Below are 17,122 nucleotides of genomic sequence, written 5' to 3' on the forward strand. Positions count from 1 at the left end.
TTTGTTTGGTCTCAGTGGCCTCTGAATCTGCCACCATGTCTTCATGTTTACTTTCCGTTCATCAGACGGACACAAACGCTCTGCGTCTGTTGGACTGAAGATACAGAAGCTTTAGGTCTTCAGACTGAACTCCTGGAACCTGAAGTTTGTGTCCTGGTTCAGGTCTGAGTCCTCTGTCCCATGATGCTGCTGGGACACCGAGCTGGTTTCCTGCTCACCCACTGGGATTCGCTCTGGATACAAAACTCAAACATCCTCTCAGCTCAGCTGCTCGGCTGAAATCAATCGCAGCGAAAGGAAGATTATCTGCCTTGTAAAGACGGATTTCAGTTTGATTTGGGGGGGTTTTAATTTAGAGCTGTTACACGGATTACACAGCAACAGAAGAGGGAAACAATAATCACAGGAGGATTTGTAGCGTCTGAAATATTTAGCAGAGAGGCAGAAACAAGAGCATAAAACTTTAAAGTGATTAAATGAATGAAGGGGAGACGTAGATTAGTGAGACAGAGCTCCAGGAAACGTCACCGTCAAACAATGAACGCAGCTTTCTCTGTGAGCGGCGATGGCGGCTTCAGCAGCTCACGCACACACACACACACGTCCTCCTACTCGTGAGGACCTTCACTGTGGACACTAAACCTCAACCTTCTCCCAAAGCCTCATTCACACCTCAGTCGAGTGTTTGAAAAGCTGAAGATCAGATCAGAAGGACACTTTTCTAAAGTGTCCCGTCCTCTGTTTTCAATATATTCACTTTTACACAATGTCCTTCAAAATGTCCCGACTTTTTAAAATGTCCTCAACAATTTTCTGCAAAAATAACATGAAAACGGTTGATGAGGAAACGTCCTCTTTACTCAAAATGTCCTCACTTTCCGAAAAAGTTTTTTCACTTTTTAAATTCTCTTCATCGTCCAGAAGTGTCCTCACTTCACGAATGATGTTCAGGAAAATGTTCCGACTTTCTGCACATTGAACTTGCAGATTTGGACGTTACAGCAGAGTGTCTGTCTCCACTCTGAGTGTCCTCTAAAAACACCACTTTCCAGACCCTGTCCTGTGTCCTTCAGGTATCTGTGCGTCTGTTGGTCCTCTGCAGGACCGTCCACATCGTCAGCAGACTGATGAGATGTCTCATGTAAAGACAACAGTTGATGAAGACTGTGACTGAGAAATTTCCCCAAACCGTCCTCACGTTCCAGAATGTCCTTGTTGTTTTTCAGCGTCATTACTTTCCAAAACTTTTTCAGAGGCGTCCTTATTGTCCTCACGGTGAAGGTCTGAACCTCTAATGAGTCCAGGAGCACGTGCAGACACACCTGTCCACGTCCTCGTCCGCGTCCACAAACACGTGTGTGTGCACAAGTGGATCTTCGCACATTTTGACAACCATCGTCCAGCACACACACACACTTTCCCAGCAGAGGCACCCAGCTGCATCTATTATGGTCTGGCAGGTTGCCTGGGAAACCTTTTAGGCCTAACAGGTTGTGATTAGCTGCAGCCGCTCAGCTCGCTGTGATGAAGCACCTCTTTCACCTGCTGTTTGAGTCAGGAGGCAGGTGGTCTCCTGGTCCCTCAGAGCCCCCTTTACCTGAGAGGTCGCAGGTCTGATCCCCTCAGTGTGTGTCATTAACACCTGTGTGATCTGAAACCAGACCCTCAACACGTAGCAACAACACGGTTTGACTACATGTAAACGTGTTGGAGAGGCAGGCGTTGATGTCACAGCTGTGTGTGTGTGTGTGTGTGTGTGTGTGTGTGTGTGTGTGTGTGTGTGTGTGTAGGTGGGGATGGCGTGGTCGGCTCGGTGGCGCTCAGGATCGTCATGGGCAGCTGGTGGCTCTTCACGCTCATCGTGTGTTCGTCGTACACCGCCAACCTGGCAGCGTACCTCACCGTGTCACGCATGGACCACGCTATAAGGTAAGGTTCACACACACACACGGCAGCTTTGTTGGATCGGTGACGATCAGACAGTAAATAATGAGCGGGCGTCTCCTGGGACTCGCCCTCTGCAGCTCAGTCTTCATCAGCCGGACTGATGGACGTTCATTTAGTCTTTATGGTCTCAGAGGTCGCAGAGTCGAGTCCGGCTCAATGAAGTTTATGCTCTTCAGGTTTTTACAGACTCCTCAGTGCAGCTGTGAAACCAGATCACTGAGGCTGTAAATGTGATTCAGCAGCTTAAAAAACACATAAATATCCTCCAGTTAAACAGCACAATGTGTTCAAGTGAAATCAGTGTTACTGGGTGTGATTAGCTTAGCATAAACAGGAAGCAGAGGCTAACACACAACCCACCGATTAAACGAGACTCGACATGTTGATTAGCGAGCCTCACGTGTTCATAGGTGTTAGTGCCAGGTGCCAGTCTTCATGCTAAGCTAGGCTAACCATCTCCTGACATGAGAGTGGTCCAAATCTTTTCATTTTACTCTTGGCAAGAAAATACAGTTTCAACTGTCCCAAAATGTCAAATTGTTCTTTAAAGCTCCACAGAAATTGTGCCAAAGTTAAGTTGGTCTGGTTTAAATTCTCCTCAGATCCAGACAATTAATGATCAATTGTTCTGATAAGAAAATGTCCACACCGGAGTTTTCCACAAGCCGAGGAAGATACGCTGCTTAAGCTCCAGCGACGGCAGAGAAAGAGCAGCTGAAACCTCCCAATGCTAACATGCTAGCTTGACAGCTGTGGGGACTGACGACAGCATCCTCGCTGATGACACTCACTGCACAGCTCTCTGATTGGCTCACCGGGCTCTCTGTGCAGTTCATTCGCAGAGGACGTGTTGTCTTCTGTCCACAGAAAGCTCAGAAGCAGCTGAGCGATGTCTCGTCTTTCAGCAAGACGACTGACTCGACTCAACATGGCTGCCTCTCCACAGCAGCACACCGTTAATTACTCATTCAGCCTCGGGAGCTTCACACGTTTGGCTGATTGTTAATCTAAAGGAGGGACGTAAACAGATGATCACTCAAATCAACGCTTTGCCACGAGGAGAGAGACGCTGAAACCATCTCATTTAACAGCTACAGGAGTGGACGGCGTGAAGAAGCACAAGTGGAGCTGATCTCGTTATGAATTTAGAGGGTTGACAGTTTAGCTAAAAAAAGCTCTCAGCAGAATATTTCTCCATAAAGACACGACACCACAGAGTCCGAGTTCAAGTGTTTAATGCAGCGGAAAAGCACAAAGTCTCTTGTCTGAGCTCTCCACTCTTTAACCCTCGTGTTGGTAGTCAAGAACGCCGTGACCTCAACGCTCGTTTCGTGGGAAGCGGTGGTGTATTTTCAAACTCTGCAGATGCTGCGAGGAAAGTAGAGAAAAGTTGTTCCAAAGTTCAGACATGATTTTCATATCATGTGCGGCTTCATACAATTTGGCAGTGGAAGTTTTCAGACCCTTTTCCTCTGTGAAAGTACTAATACACACTGTGAATACTCCACTGCAAGTGAAAGTCCTGCATTCACAGCTGTAAAAGTGTTTATTCTCAGCAAAATGGGCTTAAAGTGTGGAAAGTTCAAGTGACGCATCAGCGACCGCTGACTGTGTGAGATCGATCAGGTTTGCATGTCCTGGACTTTTTCAGGTGCTGGATGTTTAATTCAGTTTGTGCAAGAAAAATGGCTGGCTTTAAATTTACAATTATAGCAGATTTTCTTCAGAGGCAGCTGAGGCAGGACGACGACGACGATGATGAGGATGAGGAGAGAAATGAGCCACGAAAGCCAAAACTCCTTCCTCATTTTGTTGTTTTTGTTGAACCACAGTCGCTCGGTTTCACAGCTTCGTGGCCTCAGGTGCAAACAGACGCGGCGCTAACTCGTTCAGCTTAAACCGTAACAGTCACATCTGAGCCTGCTGCTAATGGCTGTCAACAGTTTAGCTTCTCTGTTAGCACCAAGCACCTGCTGCTGATGGCAGGTTCACATCCGGCAGTGCTTCTGTATGCAGAAGAAACCCGCGGACAGCTTCAAATACTGTGGGCGGCGACTCTGAAACGCTGCACAGTGGAAATAATGACATCTTTGTATAGCACCTTTGCGACACATGCAGCTCAAACGGCTTCATATAAAAAAGACAGAATGAACATAAAAACAGAGAAAATGAATGAAAAACAGGATGGAGGATAAAACTCAAAAGCCACTGAAGAATAACAGATAAAATACAACAAACTCATGTTCCTACAACTTTATCTTCACACCTGTCTAAACCACAGGCGGGAGCATCCATCCTACAGGTCTGCATGGGTCCAAAAACTGGACTCTGAAGTCCATTATTTGAAGACTGAACTGATTTCTATCAGCAAAGTTAATTTAAAAGCTGTTAGAGCCAAACTCTGCGTCTGAGCTAACGTTAGCTGCCTTCTCCTCTGCCTCCATGACACTTCACCCATGGTCCTCACCGGGACAGTAGTCAGATTGAACGTATGAAACGTGTACGGGTGCTGGGTCGGGTCTGGTCCTCGGGTTCAGGTCTACGAGTGAAGAACTCTAATCCATCAACGCTAACGGATTCAGTTTAGCACAAACTCCCCAGAAGAGGTTTTCTGAAGAGTCCAAAAAAGAGAAAAACGAGCAGCCTGAATTTCCTTTCCCTCCCTGAGCTGCAGTTCGACTCTGATAACCTCGTTGAAAAGTTTAGCAGGAGAGAATAAACTTTGCACCGACGTCTAATCAGCAGCTTTCATTACGGTGAACCAGCTGAACTCAGACATGAATCATGGCGGACTGTAATTTAAAGTCCCAGACACGCAGAGCTAAACACCGGCTGTGTTTCAGAGGGTACAAAGCCATAATTTCATTACGTAGCAACCAGGAAAACAAGAAGGGTTTGTCGAGGTTTTTGCCTGCTGCCTGGTCCATCAGCTGTTTGCATGATGAACAGATTCAGTCTTTGTCCTCAGATCGATGCTCACATCACCTTTAAACTGCGCTCAGATCAGGAGGGTTGACAGATCTCGAACAGATCTGCGTGCTGGAGTTTGATCCTAACGAGCGACGCCATCGTTTAGATCAACATTCAGCTGCTGCCACATTAAGTTTCCAACTGCTGGTTCATTTAGAAACCACTGAAGCACGACTATTAGAAATAAAAATGTCTTCACGTCTGGATCTGTTTTTAATGACAAGCAGGGACTTAATGAAGTCTACATTCACCACGCTGTGACACAAGAGTCCTAAAATCCAATATGGTGACTGAGCTTCACTTGAATCCACTGAATGTTTGGACTTTTAGTTCCCGTTGTTGCCTTCAACTCCAACAACACAGAGCCTACAATTCCCATAATGCAACTTTTTTCAGTTACGACGTGTTCAGACAGAAAGTGGAGAGAAATTTGACCGCTGGCCTGTTTGAGTACCATCAGACACTGTGACACGCTGCACCGTCCTCGGCCTTTTGTTTCTACGTGTGCCGACTCGCGTATTTCCATCATAAATCTGCCGTCCCCGAACTGAAGACATCATCGCGATCCTTCACTCGATCGGACAAAGTTTGGACAAACACGTTCACCATAGATCTCAGGGAGCTGCAACGAACGCCACATCGTGTCTTTTGTCCTTATTCTTTGGTCTATGAGGTGAGTCTACGTTCAGTCCACATCCCCGATTCAAGCTCCAGACTGGGACATGTCCTCCGTCTGAAAAGCTCTCGTTAGCGACTTTAAAGGTGTTCAGGACGCCGGTGAACGGAAGCTTTCTCTAAAAACAAACCATGGAAGCTTTAAGCGATGGATTCTTCAGTCGTGTGTGTGAAGGTCCTTGTTCCCACAGATCCTGATGTGATCTGACGTCAGGGTCCTGAAGAGGTTTAAGTGGGGTCAACAGCGCTGATGAGTTCTTGCACTGGAGGCTGAAGATCAAAAGTAGCATTTCTTTGTTGTTGTGCATTTCACTCGAACATCAAAGTCCAAACCATCTTTTCATCTCAGGATTCGACCATCATCGCTGCCGTGTGACCGGCGGGATCACACGAAGCTTAGATTCACGTTCAAAGACCCAACGAGACTCAAACGGGCCTCTGAGGACGTTTGTTTAGTGGACACCAGCTTCATTTACATGTACAGCATGTGGCAGACGCTCACATGTACAGAGCGACTGTGAACGCCACTCAGCATTCATGATTGGACACAGTCTGAAGTGAAGGTGCTCATTCAGAGCCAATCAGATGATCAGCTGATTGGAAGCGTGAGGCTGTGATAAAACAACACGTCTGCGTTGCTGCACTGAAGATTAAATACTGCTCAAGATTTCTTCTCACGAGCCAAACAAACATCAGAACAAACAAACAACCATATTTCAGCTCCGAGAGCATCCAGAAACATCGCAGGGAAAAGAAAAGGCAGTTTCAAGGCTTTCAAGTCTTTGCTTCAGGACTGAATCAAACATTTGTGAGGAACAAAGCATACACAGAGCAAACTGTACTCTGCTTTGTTTTCCTTTCATGCGTCTTCCTCAGCGCTGGAGCAGCGATGAAGAAAAGTGAAGCTCTGGGTTCATCCGTTGATGTGTTGGGAGGTCGGTCGGGTCGGTTCTGTTGTTTCAGTGCCTTCAGTCACTGCTGAGGGCTGAAATAACTCACCAAATGAGTCGTGGACAAAGGTTGAGAGACAATGACAGACTTGTGATGCTGCTTTGTCCTCAATCCCATAATATGATTAAACAGATGAGGATTTCAAAGGGAACGCGACTCTCAGAGTATTTTCCACATGAAATGACATCTTTGCTGTCCAAGAAATAAAAAAACTACCTTCACTTCTGTGCAAACATCCTGCATTAATTCAGACTCTTGAAAGCAGCTGATTTGTGTTCAGGCTGTGATTTCCTGACAGATTCTTCTCAGTTTTCTCCGTGTGCGGATCAGACAGACGGGTGGATGAGCCACATTGGGCTTCACGTCAGGTGTTAAAGACACTGCGAGCTCAGCGACAGCAGAAGAAGACGTGTTTCCTGGAGAGGCCTTCAGCTCTTTGTGTCCCGCCGTCCTTCTGCACTCTGTTAAAAGTCAAGACTTCTGCTTCCACACAGCAGCACCAGACACCAGAAATGTGTCGCCTGACAGAAAAATAATGCGCTTCTCTCAGGTTTGAATGCACAAGGACACACTCGACACACAGGCAAGCGGATCATCCTGTTTTTGTCTGTGTATCTTGTGTCTGAATAAAGGACGTTATATCTCATTTGCCGTCTGCAGGCGGAACAACGGGCACTTCATCTCGGCGCTGTGACGCAGCAGCTCCTTCCTCTTCTGTCTTTTCTCCTCTGAGAATCAAATCCAAGATGACATTTTCATTAGCAAATCCCTGACGCGTCGCTCTGTGAGGGGCCATTCATTCAACAGTAAATGCTAAGTACAAGACTGCTTTTATAGACATTCAGTGAATGCTGAAGTGGGGATTTGCATATGATGCAGACTTCTTTAAGGCCCCCTCAGACGGCACAGGTTCCTGTTGTTACTACGACCAACCACACAGAAACATGAAGGACAAACGTTCTGGTCTGCAGCAGCGCCGCAGGAGGTTTTATCGATCACAACATCCAACCATAAAAACTGTGATCAGACTGAAGGTTTGCAGGATATTCGTTTCTAAAATCACTGTTAGCATCAGTTAGTGTGGATACACACAAATATTCAAATGAGAAGAAGCTTTATTCTCAAAGCTCGCAAAGACTTTTCTTTCACATCTAACTTCAGCTTCCACAACTGGAAACTGCAAAAAAAAAAAAAAAGAAAAAAAAAGAATCAAACACACCATGTGACCAACTTTAGCAAGCACAACTGTGACAGGTGGGAAGCAATGCTAACAACCAGCTAACAGCTATGCTATCAACGCAATTTGACACCAAGTCTGTGGCACAAAAAATACAAATAAATAAATGAAACGTGGTCAAACGAAGGACTCAGGAGCAAAAAGTGTCCAAGTCAACTAATGCAAACAAACAAACATTCACGTGAACCAAATGTTTGTTAAACCTGGAGAGCTTTTATAAGACGCACACGTATGTGAACTCATTTATCAGATCTCAGCGTAAACAGTGTAAACCTTCATTCTGTCCGGTGGCTCTGAAAGGAGAAGCTTAGCTCAGCCCAAATACAAGCTAATCCAGCTAACGTGGTTAGCATCTCTGAAGCTGGCGATGAACATGTTGTTAGTTTAATCTGTTCGGTTCAGAGGCAGCGGACTCACCTGTTCGACCCGTCTTTGCCTTCCTGGTAACAGGTGTGTTTTTATGTAAATACTGGTGTTGTCCAACAGGTAGCTCGTGTGTGTGTGTGTGTGTGTGTGTGTGTGTGTGTGTGTGTGTGTGTGTGTGTCCCATCGCTGAAGGACTGTACTTAGATACCATCCTTTGAAGAACAGCCACTTTTGTGTGACCTGATGCTTTTCAAACTCTAGTGTTTCCTCTTTCTGTTCAGCTTATTTGAAACAGTGTTATTTGGACTCAAGTGGCTTCAAACAACAGCAGACCTGAAAAATACCACGTCGACCATCTGCAGAGGACAGGAAACAGAAACAGGCAGAAGGACAGAGGACATGAGGAAGTGAAGAAGAAACCACACGACTCTAAAAGATCTGAAAACTTTCTAAAACACGAGAAATGCAGTCAAATGTTTATTTAGTCCAGGTTTATTTCTCTGAATCAAATCCAAGCAGCAACCCAAGGGATTATGGGTAGAGAGGAGGTTCACAGATGAATCTGATGGAAAACTTTACTCTCACAGTAAACGCTGAAGTTCATTTAATAGATTTTTCAACTTGAGCGAAAAGAAGGAAATAACTTTGAGGGAGTCATTTTTCCACCATCAGAAATAATCCACAGCCCGACTGCTGAGACACGACTGTGGGGGATGAACGTCCAGGAGGATGTTCTGACGTCACCGGACTTCAGAAGGAAGAAGATGAGTTTGTGAAAGAATCGCTTCTTTCAAGTCTGCAACTAATAAATGGAGCGGCTTTTCTTTCCTCTGAGCTTCAGCTGAGGTTTTCAGGAAGAGTCAGACAAAAAATAATCAGATAAGTAAAACCAATATTCATTTAAAAAGCTGCTGCTGATGTTTATTGAATGATGATGGTGAATTGTACAGTCGCCCTCGAGGGACACAAAGCAGCTCTGATGGGTTCGTCCATACATCTGCTTTCTGCAAAATCCAATTAGACTTCATCTCTAACCTCCACCAGAGCTGCAATTATGTAATTAAAACTCCAGCATTATTCACGTCAGAGCCGACGTCGTCCTCACTGCAGCTGTCCTTTCAACTGAAGACAAATTAATATGAACATTAAGAGAAAATCCAATCCGACACCAAATCACAAGTTATCATGTGGCTGATTGACTCCAGCTTTAGAGACCTGAATGGAGCTCTTTAAAAATAATCACATGTAAACACAGAGAGTCTGAAGTATTTCTCTGAATATTCAGGAGGTTTTATATCTGTAACCACACCCAGCAGTGATGTCACAGTGTACTGACACACCCTGAAGTACACGTCACCTCACAACCACTAGAGGTCAGCGTTCACCTCAGAAATACAAGACACAAATTCTCTGCACAAGAATTTCTCTTTTTAAAGAAAATAAATCAAATATTAGACTAACACGTTCGTCCAGGTCACGATCGAGGTCAACGCATCACGTAGGTGGCGGATACGTGTCATCGACGACAAGAGAGAGGCAGGTGATCGAACACCTGAAGGACATTTCATGGAATCCATCCTGAAACAAAACATTTGGACGGACTCGGAGCAGAAACACATCTCTGGTCGCTGTGATGAGCGTCAGCGGCGTTCATTCATCTCACAGCTCCAGACCTCCCACAGGCGACCTGCTCGTCCGAACAGCAGGCGGGCAAACATCTGCATCAGAGCGGCGTGTCATCCGTCTGTGGCGTGCAGCTCGTTAGCATCAGCCGTGTGACCGCACGCCCGTCAGTCCTGATCTCTGGTCCCAACACGTGATGCAGAACGCCACTTCCTGTTTCTGGACGTTTCAGGATACTTGTGGAGATGCTTCCTGCTGACTTCGTTGGTGCTTTTTGTTGTTTACACGTTTCGTTTTTGTCAGTTTATTTTGAAACTCAGCACTTTGAACCTGTGATCTGGGAGGAAAACGAGGTTTGAACCTTCAACGCGACAGGTTTTAGTTTTAGTTCCAGTTTGTGTCTGCAGGCATCTTCAGCTTCTTTCCTCTACTTCAAAACTGTTTTCTCCAGACGACCGAACCCAGCGTGTTACATGAAGCTTTATTTCACATTTACAAACAGTTTTCCTCCAAACACTCATTTTTTATATGAATGCACATCAAGTGCTTTAAATTATCCAAACAGTGTGATACAACAGTCGTTCCATCGGAGCGTCTTTGTTGAATCAGACTGAAACCCCACAGACATCAAACACAAACACATCGGCTGTGATGTCTGACTGAACTGTCGAGTTCTTCGCACTCATTTTCTGACATATTTCCAAACTATGTTTCAGACACGACTCACACTGCATGTAGGTTTGATTTGAAGATGTGAGCGAGCATCAAATGAATCTTTCTTTATTTGAAAATCGATAATCTGCCTCGTGCTTCTGAATCTGCTTCTTATTAAAAAAGAATCAAACTCTCCGCCGCCTTTAAGAAAAACAACCGCTGACCTGAAATCAGTTTAGTCAAATCTGAGCTCTGAAGAAAAAAGTTGGTTTATCATCATGAGAAGGAGCCAAAAACCAACATTTAAACAGTTCAACTGATGTGAAATGTCTCAAAGACGCAGTAAAAGACAGCAGTGTCTCTGTGGGTGTCCCCCAGGTCCTTCCAGGACTTGGCGCGGCAGATCGACGTGGACTACGGCACGGTGAGGGACTCGGCAGTCTACGACTACTTCAGGAACAAAGGCACCAACCCTCTGGAGCAGGACAGCACCTACGCGGAGCTGTGGAGGACAATCAGCAAGAACAACGGCATGGACTACTCCGTGTCCAGCCCGTCTGAGGGCATACGCAAGGTAAGACGGGGTGTGTGTGTGTGTGCATACATGAGCTCTGAAGCTACAGGTTCACAGGCTCTTCCTGTCTGTGGCTCTCAGCTCATTGGTTCCTGCTGAAGACTTTAAAAACAAACAGGTGGAAATAGTGCTTTTACTGGGGACTATTTTCAGCGGCGGATGAATCCACATGTGGTGCTGTAGTGAGCGTTAGTGTCAGCAGGACTGTGTGTGTGTGTGTGTGTGTGTGTTCATGGTGATGAAGGAACATGACAAGATAAGATAAAACTTTATTAATCCCACACCGGGGAAATCAGATTACAGACAGCCAAGAATAAAAGACGTAGAAAAGAATAAAAGAGACAATAAAATAAAATGAACTCTCTATGTGCATCATGTACGAGGGTTTAAGGATACGACTTTCAGTGTTTGTGGAGAACGATGGAGCTCTGTGGCTCAGAGGAAGAAGCGCTGATACACACACGTTCACGCTGCTTTGAGTCTTTTCATGTAGATTTCCTGCTGAAGGGCTTTTTAAAGAAGTGCTTGAAATGATGTGGATGAAAGCAGCTGGTCTCAGTGTCAGTCAGCAGCCGGAGAGCAGAACATTCATGAATGAGGACGAGCGACGAGCAAACATGGACGTCATGAAAGTAAAGAAAACAAGCTGGAGCTGTACACACACACACACGCGCACACACACATTTTAATTTTGATGTATAATCACTGCATCAGATTTTTAACTTACATGAATTAATGAAGCGTCCAATCATTCACGTCTGTGATCACAGGTGTGAAACAGTGCCTCCACCTGCCGTGTGCGACACACACACACATAAACTATTCATAGGTGCCATCAGGCTTGGTGTGTATTTATGGCAAACACACATTATCGGTAATTGTAGTGACAACACACACACTCCTGTTTTATTCACAGCAGGCAAACATACAGCAGCTCTCCTGTTTACCCATTACTTAATTGCAACAGCAGTTTCACAATACACCAATTAGTGAGGCAGAGTGGCAGCGTGCGTGTGTGTGTGTGTGTGTGTGTGTGTGTGTGTGTGTGTGTGTGTGTGTGTGTGGAGCAGAAGTCGTGTTTCGCCGCTGTACATTATTATGCCCATAGATCTCCCAAAAAGCCGATGACAAATTAGCTTCGGAGGCAAATCGGCTCTGAGCGCATCCATTATTCAGCCATTTGCATGATAAACATCCCCCCCGTTTCTTTGACGTTTTCTCCGCGCAGTAACCCCAAACGGTTACGCGCACACACATTTTAATCAGTTTTATTGCTATTGTCGGATGCTTCTGCGATATGGAGGCGCTCGGCTGCCCCCGGTCCGCCCACAGGGAGAAACACTCTCATCCAGCAGTGAAAGTGTCCTCGGGCTGCAGCGAGAGGATGCTTCCACTGCTTCATCTTCATCAGAGAGCAGCTCCTTCACCATCACCTGAACACTGTGACACCACCCACGCACACACGCACACACAGGCGCTGCAGTGAGTGAACGACACCAGCTTTCACTCAGTGTTCAGAAACTTCTCACTTTCTGCAGCATCTGTTCATTTAGCGACGTTAGCGTCACAGAGAGAGATTGTTGTCACGGTTATCTTAATTGCAGCCTGTAACGAGGTGAGAACTCTGATCAGCTGTAAGCTCATCCTCCACCTCCTAACACACACACTGCTTCAGTCCAGATGTGAACTATGAAACTCAGAGCCGAGCTGTCACAAAGCAGGATTTCTTACTTCCTGTGCTTCAGTAGTTGTATTATTATTATTATTTCTTAGAAGAACCAGATCCTTTTTCCTTGTCTTTTCATGACGACGCTGCAGTTCACTTCCTGAGATTCACCACAGACTTTAAATGAGAAGTTTCTTCAGATGAGTCCTGATGTCGTTGTTTACCTTCGTGTAAACTCAGTAAACAGGTTTGTGTTGTTGTGTCAGCAGTGGCAGTGTGTGTTGATGTTCGCTGCTCTGCTCAGAGCCGTGCTGACTGTGGATCTGAGGTTTCTGTGCGTCTCCTTTGTGGTTTCGTGTCCTTGTTTGTCCTCCTTTGATCCAACCTTTCCTCGCTGAACGCTGCTCTGCTCTCAGCATGCCGGCCTGTCGCCTCGTAGCTTAGCACCACTCAGACGATGAGGGGTAAACAGGGGGAGCAGCAGCTACATGCAATCAAAGCATCAGAGACGTGACGTCGTAATTGGGTTGTAAGTTTGAAGTCTCTCTGTTACTGTAAGAGGAAGGACGAGAGATGTGTACGAGCGCTTTGTATTCACACACACCAACAATTAGCCGTGACAGCGAACAGGTTGAAGTGAAGCAGATGCTGCTGCAGCAGCTCTGCTGACACAGTGAAAACACCCACATCCTCATCCACTTAGTGTCCACCTCCTCCTCCTCCTCCTCACCCAGCCGAGAGGACGACACACCTCCTCTGCATATCGAGCCTGATAGAAAGTGACACTGGCTGTATAAAATTACAGCAGGACGGTTTCGTTTAGCATTTTAAAGCACCTTGAAGCTGTTTGATAAAAGAGTTAAGTTATGCTCGTGGTACCGTCCTGCTGGTTTGTCTGCTGGTTCCAGACGGATTGATATTTTCAAACTGTACTTTATTTAATCTTTATTTTTATAGGGAACAGCACATCCCACAGCTCTTATAATCTACTGTAGAAGCTCTTTATAAGTAGTTTGCAGCGTTTGCATCCAGAGATGACAAAGAAGAAGAGAACACGCCAGAATAGAGCAGGAAGTGAAAATAACTGTTTTACATGACGAAAAGGAAGTTAAATAATAAACTAAGCACAACAAAACTAAACAGGGTGGCAGCCAGGGCAGAGAGCAGCTCATAATATACAGTTTCAGTCTGATGTGAACGTGGACATGTGACGGTCTTGTGTTCAGATTGTCGGCTGAGGAACACGAGACTTTTTAAAGGATTTCAGAATTCAGGATTTGTTTTCTTGAATACTCTGAATCTTCACGTTGCTCAACACAAGGTGCCTCCAAAGATGATGGCCAAACTCCCATCAGCCTCAGCTGTACTTTACATTAATGCTCGGATGCTAACATATGAACGCTACTTACACCATACTGTCCTGTAAATACTGACATGCTAATGGCAGCATGCTAACAGACGACTAAGCGTCTGTGGTGCAACAACTGTTTCCATTATCGACTGATCAGTTAATCCACAGCGTCCCAACAGGTTCATTTTGTGAGCATGTTGGTCAAACTTTACTTTGAAATGTAGTTAATTTCCTGGGCAGTGCTTTTATTTTGAAGCAGTGCTTCCTCGTAACTTTACAGGACATGTAGCCCATCAGTGGCCGGTGGTCATGTGACTCGTATAGACCAGCAGTGACGTTCACAAACCCGTGAACACATACGATCCATCACCTCACAGCTACAAGTGAACAGCAGCTTGTTTTTGTTTCCTGTCAGCAGAGCCGCTCTGATTGGCAGCCGTGCTGCAGGAGATTAAAATTAGAGGTGATTGGCCGATTTCAAAGTCCAGTGTTTCCATAGAAACTAGAGCAAAATCTGCAAAGTGTTTTTACAGTGTGAAAACCTGTGAACACGCTGTGACTGATGGCGTCCTGTAACAGCTCCTCTGTGTCCTGTGTTTCCTCTGTTGTGTCTGCAGGCGAAGAAGAGTCCCTACGCCTTCCTGTGGGACATGGCGGTGCTGGAGTACGCGGCCCTGACGGACGACGACTGCACCATCACCGTGTCAGGAAACAGCATGAGCAGCAAAGGCTACGGCATCGCCATGCAGCACGGCAGCCCCTACAGAGACCTCTTCTCACAGAAGTAAGAGACGAGCAGCTTTCCACCGAACACACACGTCTAGAATAACACACACAGCAACTCAAAGTGTTGTGAGTGGACACGAAACCCAGAGGAACTTTAAAGAACCACGTGGAGTTTTTGACCCGGCGTGGTTGGTTTTTCAGGTCCTTTTTGTTCCTGCAGGTTTCACACAACAGTTGGCGGTGACGCGAATAAACGCAGAGCGAGCCAACAGAGACTAGAAGCAGGCAAACACTGATGTACACAAGGCAGGACTTAAAATACTTCAAAACTGTTTCATGAGGGAGGAAACGCATCAGAACTGAATGCGGCGTGCAAAAAAGACTGAAGCATCAGCCGACTGTGAAGACTCCTGCAAACTATGATGCTTCATCTACTGCAAGGAAATAACTGCAAACACGTTTATCATTAAAGATGCCACAACAAAGTGATCATAAATGACACGTTTAACATTTACACAATTCATTACGATTAAACTCAATTAAACGCAGCAGTTTGTGCAGCTTTATGTTCTAACTGTGAATCAGAACAGATGCATTAAACACGTGAGACACTTTAGTTTAATACATAAAGTTCTATTCAAACTCCTTTTAGAAGTGAGGCGCAAACAGCAGAAGGAATGATCTAAAAGTCATTTTAAAGTCAAAGTACATAATTAGAATTAGCAGCGATTCACTGAATGATCTTCATGCTGCTACAAAGAGCATGAGTTTATTAGACACACACACACACACACACACACACACACACACACACACACTGCTCACTCCTGCTCTGTCGTACTCGATCTCTGGGACGTGACGTGGCCTGAAGTTACTGTTCGGTCGTTTCGTTTTTTGGCTGCCGTGGACGGTCGAGGAAGACGACGCTGATGCAGACGAAGGGTCGCACGTCTGCTCTGAGGCGTCGAGTTTTCATATGAAAGCTTTTTGTTTCTGTCAGCTGGTTTTATTGTGCGGCGAAACAAAGCCTGACGTGGAGTTAATGACGAAGCTCGGGGGCTTTTGTCGGGAGTTTGATCCCCTTTGTTGACGTTAAGTCTTCATTATCGGCCTGTAAATCCTGCGATGGGACTGAAGAGTCTGACTGGAGACACTGGTTCAGGCAATTACATCAGACTGGTTTTACATGAAAGGACACTTTGAGTGTCGGTGCAGGTGTTAAAAAGGTGTTTGGTGTGAGCTGGGAAACACGTCCTGTGGGCACATTTTACTTAAATTTAAATTAATGACGGAGCTCCACGCCGAAGTCAAACAAGCTCACATGAAACGAGCCCGTATTAAACGGCACTGTTGTGAAGCGAAAGGGATTATTCACGGTGTGATGTGTAAACAGAGGGATGTGAGCTAATTACTTGTTTGATTTTGCGAGGCAGATGTCTCAGCAAATGCTGGAATTTTTTAGGAAATTCAATTATCTCCTTCAGTGTGAGCGTAAGATGAAATCACTGAGCCGCAGAGTGAAACCTCTCCTCCCAAACTCAAATTGATCCCAGTGCGAGTTTCAAAATCGCAAAGATCGTTTAGTAAATCTCCACGTTATTACATCATGAATTAACAGTGTGAGGAGTCACATAAGCTCCCCGAAATCTGAGAACTTTCTCATCCGTCTCGTATCGATCGGCTCCCAGAGAGAAGACGGGAAGTCAGGGTGAAAAGAAACACGAGTTGACCAACTCACAGGCTAAACACAGGAAACTGTGCCAGTGCTTAAAGATGGCTGCCCGATAACATGGAGCTGAACTTCAGTTCTTCAGTTACACCTGTGAGGTCATTACATAGACTAACATTCATTTTCTGGAGACGTACAGAAACCTTAACCATGACCACTCCTTCCCTAACCCTAACCCAAGTCTTCACCCTAAAATTTAATGATTGACATTATGGGAACCTGCATTTTGTCTCCATAAACATGAGTAATACATGGCCCCACACACACACACACACACACACACACACACACACACACACACACACACACACAACAATGTGAAAGCTGCTCTTAGTCAAAATCCATAAAAACACACGGACACATTTCTGGATATATTATATGACTTATTGACCAAAGGCAGTCAGCGGCGCTCAGTTAAACTAACTGAACTGAAGACACATCAGGCTTTTATTTGACTGTACTTTTATTTCTCGCATGTTTTATTGTCGTGGTTTGATGATTTATCAGTTTGTCCTTCATAAACTCAGCGAATGCTCGGCTGTGCTCGTCTTTGAGGATGAAACCGCTGTGTGCAGGTTCCAAACAGGTTTTAAAGGAACAGTCTGACATTTTGGGGACATGCTGAACACTTATCGACTGAAACGTCCCAAAAT

At 45.4% G+C, this 17,122-nt stretch overlaps 1 protein-coding gene across 4 annotated transcripts in view; it reads left to right on the plus strand.

Annotated features, from left to right (window-relative positions):
- grid1b (glutamate receptor, ionotropic, delta 1b) overlaps positions 1 to 17,122 on the plus strand; it is a 410,627-nt gene that overhangs the window by 377,557 nt on the left and 15,948 nt on the right. For all 4 annotated transcript variants that reach the window (XM_076759895.1, XM_076759896.1, XM_076759897.1 and 1 more), the window contains 3 exons: positions 1,791 to 1,929; positions 10,802 to 10,997; positions 14,632 to 14,798. In XM_076759895.1, the coding sequence (XP_076616010.1) occupies positions 1,791 to 1,929; positions 10,802 to 10,997; positions 14,632 to 14,798 (502 nt within the window). The remainder of the gene's footprint in view (positions 1 to 1,790; positions 1,930 to 10,801; positions 10,998 to 14,631; positions 14,799 to 17,122) is intronic.

This window comes from Chaetodon auriga, chromosome 20 (genome assembly GCF_051107435.1).
Source record: "Chaetodon auriga isolate fChaAug3 chromosome 20, fChaAug3.hap1, whole genome shotgun sequence".
Taxonomy (NCBI): Eukaryota; Metazoa; Chordata; class Actinopteri; order Chaetodontiformes; family Chaetodontidae; genus Chaetodon; species Chaetodon auriga.